The 15,372-nt window shown below is 37.8% G+C and overlaps 2 protein-coding genes across 2 annotated transcripts in view; one reads left to right on the plus strand and one right to left on the minus strand.

Annotated features, from left to right (window-relative positions):
• LOC137617390 (venom protein 302-like) overlaps positions 1-362 on the minus strand; it is a 5,124-nt gene extending 4,762 nt beyond the window's left edge. The window contains exon 1 of the mRNA XM_068347409.1: positions 32-362. Coding sequence (XP_068203510.1) covers positions 32-78 — 47 coding nt within the window. The 5' untranslated portion in view covers positions 79-362. The remainder of the gene's footprint in view (positions 1-31) is intronic.
• LOC137617391 (venom protein 302-like) overlaps positions 1-15,372 on the plus strand; it is a 39,973-nt gene that overhangs the window by 13,370 nt on the left and 11,231 nt on the right. The gene's annotated exons all lie outside the window — the stretch shown is intronic.

Genomic DNA, 15,372 nt, shown 5'->3' on the forward strand with positions numbered 1-15,372 from the left:
AGCAAATTCTAGCAAATTCCTAAGTCCTTACCTCTTAACGAGAACACACAGGCACGCAAAAATAATCACAGCTTTCATGGCGACTGTAGAAATCCTTTGCAACACAAAATATACGTCAAAATATTCACTTCACAATATACACAAATGTCCGAACTCCTCACTAGAGCGGGTGTCCACGCCACAGCTCCTGGTCAAACTAATACAAAGGATTTAGCTCTTATAACTTTATCCTACACTAATTTTAAGGAATGTCCTCGCAGGAATGAGAGAGTCCTTCGACTGGCACGGTCCAGTGAGTCAGTCGAGTTCTTTATATCCCTGGGTGTGGATATGACGCATAGTTGACAAGCAAGTTGTGCGTTCTTGCATCCAGTGATGTTTGGCACCTGACTTGACTAGAAACGAAAGTGTTTTGTTTATGTGCGCGCATATGCAATGTGATTTCATTCCTCGAATGATGACTGTATGTGTAGAAGAGCTGGATGAGTTGTTTTTAATTGGAAATCATTAGAAAATATTTGTTTGGAAAAGGGAAATGTTATAGATTAGAAAAAAAAATTACAAATGCCTACACTATTTGAAAACAGCGCAAATTAAAACAAGTAGGCTTATAATTCCTTAGACTATTTGAAAATATAGTTTAAATTAAAACGAATAGGCTTATAATTATGTAGACTATTTGAAAATATAGCTTAAATTAAAACGAGTAGGCCTATAATTCTGTAGAGTTTGAAAATATAGCTCAAATTAAAACGAATAGGCTTATAATTCTTTAGACTATTTGAAAATATAGTTTAAATTAAAACGAATAGGCCTATAATTCTGTTGACTATTTGAAAATATTGCTCAAATTAAAACGAGTATAGTTATATACTGAAATACTTCTAATGAAAAGAAACTCGGAAAACTTAGAGTTTGCTTAGGTAGTGCCATAGCCTCTGTACCATGGTTTTCCACTGTCTTGAGGTAGAGTTCTCTTGCTTGAGGGTACAATCGGGAACACAATTGTTTTATATTTATCTACTTGTTTTGTTAAAGTTTTCATAGTTCATATAGGAAATATTTTCAAATGTTGTTACTCTTCTTAAGATATTTTCATCTTCCTTGTTTCCTTTCCTCACTGGGCTCTTTTTCCTTGTTGGGGCCCCTGGGCTTAAAGCATCCTGCTTTACCAACTAGGGTTGTAGCTTAGCAAGTAATAATAATAATAATAATAATAATAAAAGAGAGCGCGCAGTTATGAAACCGTTTAGATATGACTCGAAACTGTGGAGCATAAACAAACAAAAAGGACATTCCATGCTCCTTAGTAATAATGCATTATGAGCATGATGCCAGGCCACTTATGGGCACTTCCGATAGGGCAAGCTGTTGAATCACCGGCCCTACCTATAAACGAATTTCCAGGAACAGGGTTTGATAAGACGAAATATTGAGACAAACGTAAAAACTCGGGACCGGTTCAAACCGGATATATGCTTCATGGGCTTTCAAGCGGTATTTTTTAAGATTCGTGTAGGCTTCTTACACCGGATAATAGGAGAGAGAGAGAGAGAGAGAGAGAGAGAGAGAGAGAGAGAGAGAGAGAGAGAGAGAGAGAGAGAGAGAGTAATTTGCTTTTGTGTGGAAAATAGGGATTTTGGTTATTTAGAAAGTTAATGAGATTATGAAAAAGAGAATTCAGATCTGTTTTCTTGAGACAGTCATGGTTATTTGATCTACACATTTTATTAAATCACCTAACCCAGGAGAGAGAGAGAGAGAGAGAGAGAGAGAGAGAGAGAGAGAGAGAGAGAGAGAGAGAGTTTTTAATTCAATGTATTTTATACCTCTTCTTCACACAAGAGTAATATAAGATATGATTTCAATTTATCTTATTGGTCATTTTTTTCTTGGAGACAACACTTGAAAAATAGCTAAATCAGTCCCCTTATTTTACTCGATCCTAATACTGTGTTGTGAAAAAGACTTCAGAAATCGGTAAATTTGAATTTGAGCCTTACTACTCCACACCGTAAAGCCGAATTTTGTACAATTAAACAAGGAAACAAAAACGGAGTAGTCGTTTGTCCTTCTATCATTAGAACTATGTAAATGATGTCAGTGATGTTATAGTCCATTTCTTTTAGCGAGGCAGATTTGCACCGACTCGCAGCGGTGCCCTCTTAGCTCGGAAAAGTTCCCTGATCGCTGATTGGTTAGAATTATCTTGTCCAACCAATCAGCGGTCAGGAAACTTTTCCGAGCTAAAAGGGCAACGCTGCGAGTCGGTGCAAATATGACTCGCTAAAAGAAATGGACTATAGGTGCAAAGAGAAGTCAAACTGAATATTTTTAGAACTCACAACTCGCATTTCAGTTGTTTCCGGATATCTTCTCTCTCTCTCTCTCTCTCTCTCTCTCTCTCTCTCTCTCTCTCTCTCTCTCTCTCTCTCTCTCTTTTACAAAATAGCAAATACTTGGAATACACTTCCAGCGGATGTAGTAAACAGTAACACGGTAAACGAGTTCAAGAATAAGTTAGACAAGATCATAAGAACTCTCTAAATGCTTAAACTAAATCGCTCTATCAAAGAGCAAATGGAGTCTCCGCGGATGGACTTAAAAGTCACTGAGACATCCAAAATCATTGTAACTCCAAAATCAAACCATTGTTCTCTAGTCTTGAGTAGTGCCATAGCCTCTGTACCATGGTCTTCCTCTATCTTGGGCTATAAGTTCTCTTGCTTGAGGGTACGCTCGGGCACACTCTTCTATCTAATATCTCTTCCTCATGTTTCGTTAAAGTTTTTATAGTTTATAAAGGAGATATTTATTTCAATATTCTTAAAATATTCATTTTTCCTTGTTTCCTTTCCTCACTGGGCTATTTTCCCTGTTGAAGCCCCTGAGCTTATAGCATTCTGCTTTTCCAACAAGGGTTATAGCTTAGCAATTAATAATAATAATAATAACTCTCTCTCTCTCTCTCTCTCTCTCTCTCTCTCTCTCTCTCTCTCTCTCTCTCTCTCTCCTCTCTCTCTCTCTTTCGTGGGATAAAAAGCAGGTAGAGGGAGCTACTAGTTAACAGGTGGCTGTCTCCAGATCGCACCAGTAACAATTAGCGGAAGATGTAGAAAGCAATTAAAGTAGAGTTATTTTATGACAATACATTTGCTTCAGTGATATTATTTAGAGCCATAACTAATACGTTAAAACTAAACATTGTAAATAGACGCAATGAGGGGAATGTAAACAGTAATTTTTTTTTTTTTTTGAAAATGAGAAGAAAGATTTGATAATTTTTTTAGTTGTTTTGCCAGGAATATAGAAAAGAAAGGAATGAAATAATTGAGCTACATTAACCATACGAGGAAGACCTAAAGAAAATAGTACGATTATTTTTATTTAGTGAAACAAACATAGAAAAGAAAAAAGAAGTATTAAACTTGATGTGGAGGAAAAGAAGATAAACTTTGGAGGTGCCGTTGCAAAGGCTATGCCTCACCCCCTGAACCTGTTAACTAACGTTCCGTTCTTTCCAAGTTGCGGTATTTTAAAAACAGTTTTCTTACATTTTGTTTTCTTAATATTCCCATAATATTTCTTCTCTATTTTCTTCATTCCTGGTCTTATTGAGCTCATAGTCGTCTCGATACTATTTTCCCTCTAGTAAATATAGGACATATTTGTTTTGACGTTGTTACGGTTTTAGAATGATTTATTGTTAACTTGTTCTCATCATTTATTCATTTCCTTATTTCCTTTCCTCACTGGGCTATTTTTCCCTATTGGAGCCCTTGGGCTTATAGCATCTTGCTTTTCCAACTGGGGTTGCAGCTTGGCTAGTAATAATAATAATAATAATAATAATAATAATAATAATAATAATAATTACTTTCATTTTACGCGTCACCTTTGTGTCTAATGGGAATTTGCAATGAAAATGGTATACTGAAGGATATTTTAATGCTAGTGTACGCGACCCGTCAAAATGACGGCTAAATATATATATATATATATATATATATATATATATATATATATATATATATATATATATATATGTGTGTGTGTGTGTGTGTTTGTGTGTGTGTGTTTGTGTGTGTGTGTTTGTGTGTGTGTGTGCTTTTCACGCAATTTCATGATTCAGTTATAAACGAATTTCCCCTAAATGCCCTTCGTTGGGGGTAGGATACATCCTGTCTCTATAGTAGGAAAAGAAACAGCAGATGATCTCATCAAAATTATTACATCATTGTTGGCTTTTATTTTTTGATAATCAAACAAAGGTGATGGCAATGCACACTTGAGCCTTAAAAAGGATGTAATTTTACTATGCTTTTCTTGATAATTACCTTTGAATATCATGAGAAAAATTCACGGCTATAGAATAGAAACACTCGACCTAGTGTATGTATATATATATATATATATATATATATATATATATATATATATATATATATTATATTATATATATATATATATATAAAGTATATATATATATATATATATATATATTCATTTATATATATATATATATATATATATATATATATATATATATATATATATAAGCGATCAGACTAAAGTGTCCCACCATCACCAATCCGCAATGGCCAGCGTGGTGATGAAAATGGCCAAACACTAGACATGACAAAGGACTTGTCTGTGGTACATATAAACTCAGATGGGTATGGAAATACTTTGTTAATCACATGATTAAGGCAGCTACGGCAAACATGATATATTTTCCCTCTGGTTTCAGAGCAATTGTGAGTAGTTCTTCAAGGTACAAATTGAATGATTTATTTTAATTTTGTTATTTATCAACAAAATCATCAAAACCTGAACGACATTTTGGGAAATAATGCAATTTCGATCCAGTGGTTAAATCACATTTTATAAAATGAAGCCAAAAAACAATTTGACTTTTAAAGATGGTTGAAAAGATCAAATAGACAGAATTATATTGGAATAGAAGAATTGGAAGACCCAGGTCTACATGGATGAGGACTGTGAAACGCGAAGTGGGAGATGATGAATGGAGAAGTACTGAATTAAAAGCTCAAGATAGAGACGACTGACGAAATCTAACCGAGGCCCTTTGCGTCAATAGGCCAGGAAATGATGATGACATTGGGATGAAACAAATGAAGTAGACTTTCGTACAAAGAATTACAGAATTGCTTCTTTAAATAAATCTTACTTAGATTTAAACAATTTACAAAATCTATCTTAAGAATTGATAGATTTCAAGACATGATAACCTGGTGTTACAAAAGGGGAGGTCATGGAATCAGAAAGGACAGTACGTGTCTTGTTAGGCTGCAAAAGATTGTGGAACGTGCGGGAGAAAATTTTTATATATGCATGTAATGTCTTGAATAGAGTTCGCTGATTCAAATGTTAAGAAATAGGCTCCCTGTCTCGAATTGTCTGATTCAATAACACTGACTCGAATGACACGAGTTACTTGACTCGAGCTCCTTAGTTCGAATGTTCCGACTCAAGCCTACTGATTTCCATGTCTAGAATCGAGCACAATGACTTGAACTTTTCGACTTGAGCTCTTTAACTCGATGTTTCTAACTCGAGCACACAGATTCGAAGATCCTAACTCGAGCGTCCCAACCTAGAATATCCTGGTTCAAATTGTATGGTTCGAATGTGTCTGGTTCGAACGTCTTGACTCGAACTCATTAACTTGAAAGCTCTGACTGTAGCTCCCTGACTCGTAGCAAACGCGGCAGTTATTAAATATAACATTAATTTTCTATTAAAAATGAACATAATAATGAAGATTTGTTCCAAGTAGGATCTTCAATTTACAAATAAGATTTATTAAAAATGAAATATGTATTTTTTAAAATCTTTGGAGATACAGTACAGACACAGGAAACATTGTTACATCGGAGACAAGTAGGAAACTTAAATATAATTGAGACACGAAACTTAGGCTAATCTGAAACCAGTAATAAATTTTAATATACGAGACAAAAAAAAATAACTTTGTCACATCTGAGACAGATAGGACATCTTTGAAAAATAAGAACTGACGGAATCAGATGGTATTTTATTGATATGAAAATTTACATTTAAATTATATTTAAAAAGTGACACATTACACCAATATATTAGTACAGAGCACCACTTTCAAGCCAACTCAGCCCTCATCAAAACAATAAATGTTTTTATGTTGAACAGGCTGACATAAGTCTTTTTATAGTTTATATATGATATATCTGGTTTAATTCTGTTAATTATTTTTTAAATATTTTACTTTAATTGTTCATTACTTCTTATAAAGTTTATTTCCTTATTTCCTTTCCTCACTGGGCTATTTTTCAGAATTTGTCTCATTTTGGCGTGTTTAATGACTCTAAGGTAAGAGAAGGATGCAATTGTGCATAGCATATAGTTACTGTTATAAATTCAGGTGATTTATAGCCATAATATTTTATTCTTTATAATCCCATGTAAATAATACACTAAAATTGGAAAGACTTACTAAAGCCATTAAAATAAAAGGACACTCAAAAATCAAACCACTGTTCTCTAGTCTTGGGTAGTGCCAAAGCCTCATGGCCTTCCAATGTCTTGGGTTACATTTCTCTTGCTTGAGGGTACAATCGGGCACAATATTCTATCTTATTTCTCTCTTTTTTGTTAGTTTTTATAGTTAACATAGAAAATTTTTATTTTAATGTTACTGTTCTTAAAATAATTCATTTTTCTTTGTTTCCTCATTGGGCTATTTTTCCTGTTGGAGTCCTTGGGCTTATAGCTTCCTGCTTTTCCAACTATGTGTGTAGCTTAAAAAGTCATGATAATAATAATGATAATGATAATAATAATAATAATAATAATAATAATAATAATAATAATAATAATAATAATAATAATAAACGATGAAGCCTCAGCGAGCCGTTCAAAATAAACTCCATCTACTATTAAAGTTCTATTAGCGCCATCTGTGGTTTAAATTTAAAAACAAATATGGGAAGAGGAACTATAAAAGAAAAAAAAACACGTTGCAACTATACTACAGATGGAAACCACAAATAAAGGAAGAAGTAAACATATATGGAAACGGTCAGGATTCAGCCAAACTTTTTTATTATTATTTTAGAGCACGAGCCAACACACTATTATAGATCTATATTGAAGGAAGAAATTTGAAAAATATACGAAATGAAAACTACTGCTATTACGACTACTGCTCATGATAATGAGTTTTCTGAATGAGAAGAAATTTGAAAATACCGATACGAAATTCAAACCACTACTCGTGATATCTAATGATAATGAATATTCTGCAGATTGCAGAGCTTTGCGCTTACTACGCTTCATCTAGTAGTGTGCCCACAATCACAGTGTTGTGGTGAGAGCAACGAGGAACCTGGAATACTACTGTCTCGTAGATCTTTATTCTTACTAACAATGCAAATCTCCTACTCTGTTACTGTCTCCACACTTCCTAACTTCTTGTACCATGTATTCTATTTTTCCTTTTTCTGTGTACCGTTCTCATAAGTATTTGTTTTATTCCTTAACTGTTTCTATCCTTCCATTTCTAACCACAACATTCACCTTTATAATCTTTTTAAAATTATAGCATTTACACAAATTAAAGCTTTTATTGTGATGTTTCTAATCAGGGTTATCGTCTTCCCTCACTTATTGAATTAACTTTGTTCGTGACATTGAACATAACTTTGGTCCAAATACTGTTCCTCGTTTTACATCCGAGGTTATGACGCGTTCGTTTTTACTATCAATGCTGTCCCATCCATATACATTCTTACTTCTCCGTTAAGTTTGTAGTTGGTTAGAACATTTCCTATAAAATTGCATTTAATACTGTTATGATAATTATCATGAAATTTTAAGAAGGGAAAGTGTCGTTATAATGCATTGGGGGGTTGCTGAAGCCACGGCCAATTCACCCGATCGTAAAATTTCCCCCAAGCAATGCTTCCTGCCTGACTGAAAAAACACCCGTTGGGCGGCGCTCAGTTCGCCTATCAGCTGGTGTGCAGGGTTGCCAGGTTGGCCTTTTTTCAGGCCAAAAAAAAACATAAAATTTGGCCTTTTTGATTTGGGTGGGCCTTTAGTAATATGAAAAAAGGTGGGCCTTAAATACTATATTTTTGGCCTTTTTTCTGCTAATGGGTTGGCCTTTTAAAGTTGCGTTTGATTATGAAGTTAGCCTTTTCTCATTTAGAAACCCTGGCAACCCTGGCTGGTGGCTTAAAATTGAAAATTCAGTGATGTTCGGACGTATGTTTTCGCTAATCCCAACGATCTACATTCTTACCCCTTTATTAAGATTGTGGTTCGTTGGGACACGCCCTGGAATCATGCCGAATACTAATTGTTTATATGTACAACCAAAGGTTATGTTAGGCAACAGCTAGTTAAGATGTTTAGCTGGATCAAGCCAGTGTCAATCAGCCGACCCGAACTAAGTTTTCTTTAAATGTGCGCTTGTAGGCCTGCTTTTGTTGGCCGCGTGATTTCAAAAATTTTAACCCCCACCAGCCGCAACCCAAAGATTGAGGGTTTGACCTGACTGGCTGACTCGAGTCTCTCAAGGTCGGCCTTTTCAACGATAGACGCCGTGATGGACACACGTGTGCCTTATAGTTTTTCTTTGAGCGATGTGGTCGAATTTATTACTCATATAGATCAGCTTGATGCTTTAAGCACAATAAGATTTTTAGACTTGCGGGACTTTACAAGAGTTACCCCGGAATTTTTTCATTTTTTATTTCGTGAAGGACTCTTAGGGGATTTTAGGGGTCCCTGTAAAGTGTGTAACGTTGGTGAAGTTTCCCTTACGCGTGATGGGTGCAACGTGCATAATGGCCAGGACATGTATAATTGGAGATGCAGAAACCGCAATTGTCGTAAAAAATTCTCGATTCGGGAGGGCTCCTTCTTCGGTCGTTCACACCTCGAAGAACGTGATATCATTCTACTTATATCTTGCTGGGTAGAACGTTGGGCTCAAGGCCATGTCGCTGTCAAGAGGGAGAAGCTCGCGTCTCATACTCTCGTCGCCTGGTATAACTTTTGTCGAGGAATTTGCGAACAGATCTTGATATTAGACAACAAGAAAATCGGCGGACCAGGACACACTGTGGAAGTGGGTGGGAGTAAATTCGGCAAGAAGACCCATAACGTCGGGAAACGTCCCAAAGGAACCTGGGTTTTGGGGGGCATTGACCGGGAAACGCACGAGACGTTCTTCAAGAAGTTCCAGGTCGTTCAGGAACACGACGCCCAAACGTTCATCTCGGTGCTCCAAGAGCACGTTCTTCCCGGGACCACCATCATTTCCGCATGTTGGAAGACCTTCGCCGACGATCATGATTTCCAGACGTTTACGGTGAAGCACGATGTTAACTTTCTTGATCCAGATGACTCGAACGTACATACGAACACTATAAAATCGCAATGGCGGGTTATTAAAATGGACCTGCTACCGAAACACGGTACCCAGGAACAGTTGTACGAAAGCTATTTCGCGGAGTACTGCGTCAGGAAGCGATATTTACAGAAGGCCGTGTGTCCGTTCAGGGCATTTCTACAACTTATTAAACGTGTCTACCCTCTCAAAGCCAGTCCTCTCTTCTTGCCGGTTCCTGAACCTCCTTCCACAGTTTTTTCTCCCGTTAGTAACGTTCGGTCCTCCACAAGTCCTCCCTCCAGTGACGTTCGGCCCTCCACAAGTCCTCCCTCCTGTGACGTTCGGCCCTCCACAAGTCCTCCCTCCTGTGACGTTCGGTCCTCCACAAGTCCTCCCTCCTGTGACGTTCGGCCCTCCAGTGACGTTCGGCCCTCCACAAGTCCTCCCTCCTGTGACGTTCGGCCCTCCACAAGTCCTCCCTCCTGTGACGTTCGGTCCTCCACAAGTCCTCCCTCCTGTGACGTTCGGCCCTCCAGTGACGTTCGGCCCTCCACAAGTCCTCCCTCCTGTGACGTTCGGCCCTCCACAAGTCCTCCCTCCTGTGACGTTCGGTCCTCCACAAGTCCTCCCTCCTGTGACGTTCGGCCCTCCAGTGACGTTCGGCCCTCCACAAGTCCTCCCTCCTGTGACGTTCGGCCCTCCACAAGTCCTCCCTCCTGTGACGTTCGGTCCTCCACAAGTCCTCCCTCCTGTGACGTTCGGCCCTCCAGTGACGTTCGGCCCTTCACAAGTCCTCCGTCTAGTAACGTTCAGCCCTCTAAAAGACGTTCTTCCGCAAATGGCGTCCGACGTACCACCACAAGTTCGCCCTCAAGTAACGTTCAGCCCTCTAAAAGGCGTTCTTCCTCAAGTGACGTCCGACGTACCACCACAAGATCGCCCTCAAAGAGACGTTCTTCCGCAAGTGGCGTCCGACGTACCACCACAAGATCGCCCTCAAGTAACGTTCAGCCCCCAAAAAGACGTTCTTCCGCAAGTGGCGTCCGACGTACCACCACAAGTTCGCCCTCAAAGAGACTTTCTTCCGCAATTGGCGTCCGACGTACCACCAGTCGTCCTCCTCCCCGGAAGAGGTTGAAGGTGCTAGAGCCCAGAGTCACTTCTATGTTGACTCTGCTGGAGCCCCAGGATGTCGGCTCTAGCGACGAAGAATAATAAGGTAGGCCTGGATAACATTATTATTACAGTGGTTTAAGATATAATTTAGAGTGCTGCCCATCGCTATTACTGTGTAGGAGAAAGATTTATATTTTCGTTTTAGTTTGACTTTTTCTCAGCTTGGGGTATAGCCTAGGTACAAGAGTGGTTGTTAGGTTCTATGGCTTTTTTCAAATCTCAAAAGGGGGTGTTTGTATGAAAGCGGCCACCTGTATGTATTATTATGTCTAACTTAGAATACGACAGTGTAAGGACATGGCTTGCAGGTTAGGTTAGGGGGGTAAGTTTAGTTTTGCTGATATCCATTTTTAATCAACGCATGAGGAACTGGCCGCTGATATACAAAGGCTCTGAGAAAACAGGACAAAACATGATTATTTAACACTTTTGAGGGATCCTTTGTATATTAGCGGCCAGTCACACCTGTGTCCTTCAGGAAGGGGGATTCCAAAGTGTTCTTACACAGTGTACCTAGTATGTAGAACGTTGGGGTAAGTGAAATTTCAGTTATTTGATAACGTATTAAATGTCCTTCACTGAACTAGGGTAGAACCTGTGTAGATGAGCGGCCAGGTCCTCTCATGGCAGCATAAAAACGGGAATTTCTTCTTATCTTTGTCACAAACGCTGTTTCTGATGTGTTGCAGAACTCGACCTAACTTTAGTTACAAGCGGTGTCCCTCTAGGATTCCAAAAAGTTTCGTGTTGGCTATTCTCTCACATTTGCGACATTCATGGGCCTAATATGTAGGTTGTTGGGACAAGCTTTTACAAATCTAGTGAATTCCTTAACATTTCACCCGCTTATCATTCCTGCGAAATACAGCTGACGTATGACTATTTTTCCTTATTCTCTGGCTCTGGGTTATGCCAGGATCTCTCCATGGGCCCTAGTTAGGTCAGGATTGGTAAAGTAATATTTCGTTAGAATCCCACCCAGCCATTTTTTCATGAAAAAGCATGTTTTCCAGTAGTTTTCTTGTTCTTTTGTTGTGTTCTAAGGTTATCTTCTGCAAATGTATCGGGTATTGAAAAGTATCAAATTGCAGAAGAGAATAACAAACAAAACGAAGAAAAATAACAGAACAAAATGGTTTATCATGCCTATTAGGAGGAACTCTAAATAAGCTATCACGGGACTTTTATTCTGAGCCCAGACTTCTGTCGAACGTAAACCGATCGTTCGTTGCTCAGCCGTGGCTCGCTTCGCTCGCTATTGAACATGACATCACATCCGTATGTTCTAGCAATCTGTACATGTTGCGCTACACACCTTCGCCGCAAGGGCGATTATTTTGTCGTATCCGTAGTTTACACTAAGCTATGCTCTGCGAGTGTATTGGTTAATGAACTAAAAATACTTATTCACACAGTGATCTTTGCTCAGCCGTGGCTTGTCTCACTCGCTATTAAACGTTACTTCAACTCCGTATGTTCTGGCAAGCGGTACATATTGCGCTACGTGCGTTCGCTGCTTTTGGCAAGTATTTTGCCCTATCCTTAGTTTACACTAAGCCATGCTCTACGAGTATATTGGTTAATGAACTAACAATAATTATTCGCATACTGATCCTTGCTCAGTTGTGGCATGCTTCACTTGCAATTAAAAATTACATCAGCTGTGTATGTTCTGGTGAGCGGTACATATTGAGGTACGCACATTCATTAATTCTGTTATGAATTACCTTAACCCTTTTACCCCCGGGGTATTTGGAAATTTCCAACCCTTAACCCCCAGGGGGTGATTTTTTTCCAAGCACATTTTGCAGTATATTTTTTTTTTGTCATAGAGAGGTCAGGTTGGTCTCATTCTCTTGGAAAATGCCTGAATTTTCTCAAAAAATTATCAAAAATATGAAAAAAAAAAAATAATTATAGCGTTTTTTTGCAAGGACGTACCGGTACGTCCATGGGGGTAAAGGGATGGCTTTTGTGAAACGTACCAGTACGTCCTTTGTGGGTAAAAGGGTTACTAGTCTGAGTCAGAATACGCAAGATCGGGAGTAAAAGCTGGATCGACGGTTTGAGATGCCCCATAGAGTCCTGCTTGTTCGGTAAGGACACTAGGTCCTGGTTTTGGGGTATGGCCACTCGGTCCTTGTTAGGTGTTATTGCCACAGTAATATTTTGATAGACTCACACTGTGATTGCATATAAATTTTAACATTTCTTTATTTGTTAAAATTAGCCTAATAACTTCGTATGGGGTAGATTTACACCTTGCACAAAAAGGTTGCCATAACTGAACTAAAGACCCGGTCAAGCAGTAACCCGAAGCCAAGACAAACCAGGCTTCGTGATTTGAAAATAAGCCGGCTACTGCGGAATTGCATAAATAACGTTTTCATCAAGGGTTAATCAAATGGTGTGATTATAATGTACGATATCTAGATTCTGACTGGCCAATTTTTATTACAGACAAAGCAAAATGAGAGAGAAAATATGGGGTGTATGTATAATAGCGGCCACCTGTATGTAGGATGATGGCTGACTAAGAATACAGCAGTATTAGGGGGATCACAGGGGGTGTTAACCCCCTGTTAGGCAAGTAAGGACTTGGCATGTAGGTTAAGTTAGTGGGTAGGAAGTTTAGGTTAGCTGGTATCCATTCTCATACACATGGGAGGAACTGGCCGCTAATGTACAAAGGCTCCGAAAATATTGTTTTTTTTTTTAAACACATGCTTATCATATGATTCAAGTCTATTTACAAATTTACCTTTACCGAAATTTAGTAAATTTATTGTATAAACGTTCACATTCATCGGTAAATCCCAAAATTTTGTGTTCCACCTAACCTGGGATGCATTACCCTTACAACATCTCCTTATTCAGTGTTCAGGAGGCTTTTAGGTCAGTGGGCATTAGTTCATCCCCAATTTAGCAGATAATAGAGATGTCCTAACTGTTAATACACCAACCTAACCTTATCCTTATGAGTATCATTACTGGGGTGGCAGGCTAATAATCCCCTTTGACCTCTGTATTTACATTTGCTAGGAATGGTTAGTGTGTGTATTCACCATTTTTCAAACTTCTCAAGTATTTTAATCATCAAACCTTTAAATGTACCAGTCATTTTTTTTTTCATATTAGATGTTAAAATTGTCATGCAACAATAGCTCCTAATCAGATTTGATAGCTAGACAAGTTTTTATTTTTTTTATTTTTTGTTTGTAAGTGTTTCGAAGTTGGTATGGTATGATCCATATATTCTACAAATTAACTTAGGAGATATGGACAATTCAACCCTGTCCATCTCATAACGATGTAAACATCCATAGGCCTAACAGTGACCTAGGCCCTCTAATTCAGTATCTGTTTCAGTATTGGTGCCTCCACTCATTAGATTAGTAGGAAATTAAAACTTTGGTATTAATCTAAGAATCCTAACTCTAATAATATAAATCCATTTACTATATTTTATTGAAATGCCAAGTCTGTTGAAAGCTATAGATCACCCCAGTGCTGGAAGTAACTTTCTAAGTATCAAATTAGGTTACCCAGTTGTGAATATAATATATCATTCGTTTCACTATTTTCAAGTGAATATAAGAAGTTTGATATTACATCTAGGTCTTTTAATGCATCTTATGATACTAAAGGTTTGAAAATGATGGTAAAGATATATTGGGCCCATGAAAATATATAACGATACTTCTTCTAAAGTGACCTTTGGATTTCAGTTTTATACATATATGTTAGGTTAGGCTTTCATGAAATGGCTAGATGTGAAATTTTGGGGGTATAGAGTGCGAGTGCTTTTTTAACAGGTTCAGATCGTTTTTATTACAGATAAGAATACTAAGAATACTGACTGAGAATACAGCAGTATTAGGGGGATCACAGGGGGTTGCTAACCCCCGTTAGGCAAGTAAGGACTTGGCATGTAGGTTAAGTTAGTGGGTAGGAAGTTTAGGTTAGCTGGTATCCATTCTCATACACATGGGAGGAACTGGCCGCTAATGTACAAAGGCTCCGAAAATATTTTTTTTTCTTCCTTAAACACACGCTTATCATATAATTCAAATTTATTTACAAATTTACCTTTACCGAGATTTAGTAAATTTATTGTATAAACGTTCACATTCGTCGGTAAATCCCAAAATTTTGTGTTCCCCTAACCTAACCTGGGATGCATTACCCTTATTCAGTGTTGAGAAGGCTTTTAGGTCAGTGGACATTAGTTCATCCCCAATTTAGCAGATAATAGAGATGTCCTAACTGTTAATACACCAACCTAACCGTATCCATATGAGTATCATTACTGGGGTGGCAGGCTAATAATCCCCTTTGACCTCTGTATTTACATTTGCTAGGAATGGTTAGTGTGTGTATTCACCATTTTTCAAACTTCTCAAATATTTTTACTCATCAAACCTTTGGATGTACCAGTCATTGTCCACTAATTTTTTTTTTTCATATATGTTAAACTTGTCATGCAACAATAGCTCCTTATCAGATTTGATAGCTAGACAAGTTTTTTTATTTTTTATTTTTTGTTTGTAAGTGTTTCGAAGTTGGTATGGTACGATCCATATATTCTACAAATTAACTTAAGAGATATGGACAATTCAACCCTGTCCATCTCATAACTTGATGTAAACATCCATAGGCCTAACAGTGGCCTAGGCCCTCTAATTCAGTACTGGTGCCTCCACTCATTATTAGATTAGTAGGAAATTAAAACTTAAATATTAATCTAAGAATCCCAACTGTAATAATATAAATCCATTTACTATATTTTATTGGAATGC

The sequence above is a fragment of the Palaemon carinicauda genome, chromosome 23 (assembly GCF_036898095.1).
Source record: "Palaemon carinicauda isolate YSFRI2023 chromosome 23, ASM3689809v2, whole genome shotgun sequence".
NCBI lineage: Eukaryota > Metazoa > Arthropoda > Malacostraca > Decapoda > Palaemonidae > Palaemon > Palaemon carinicauda.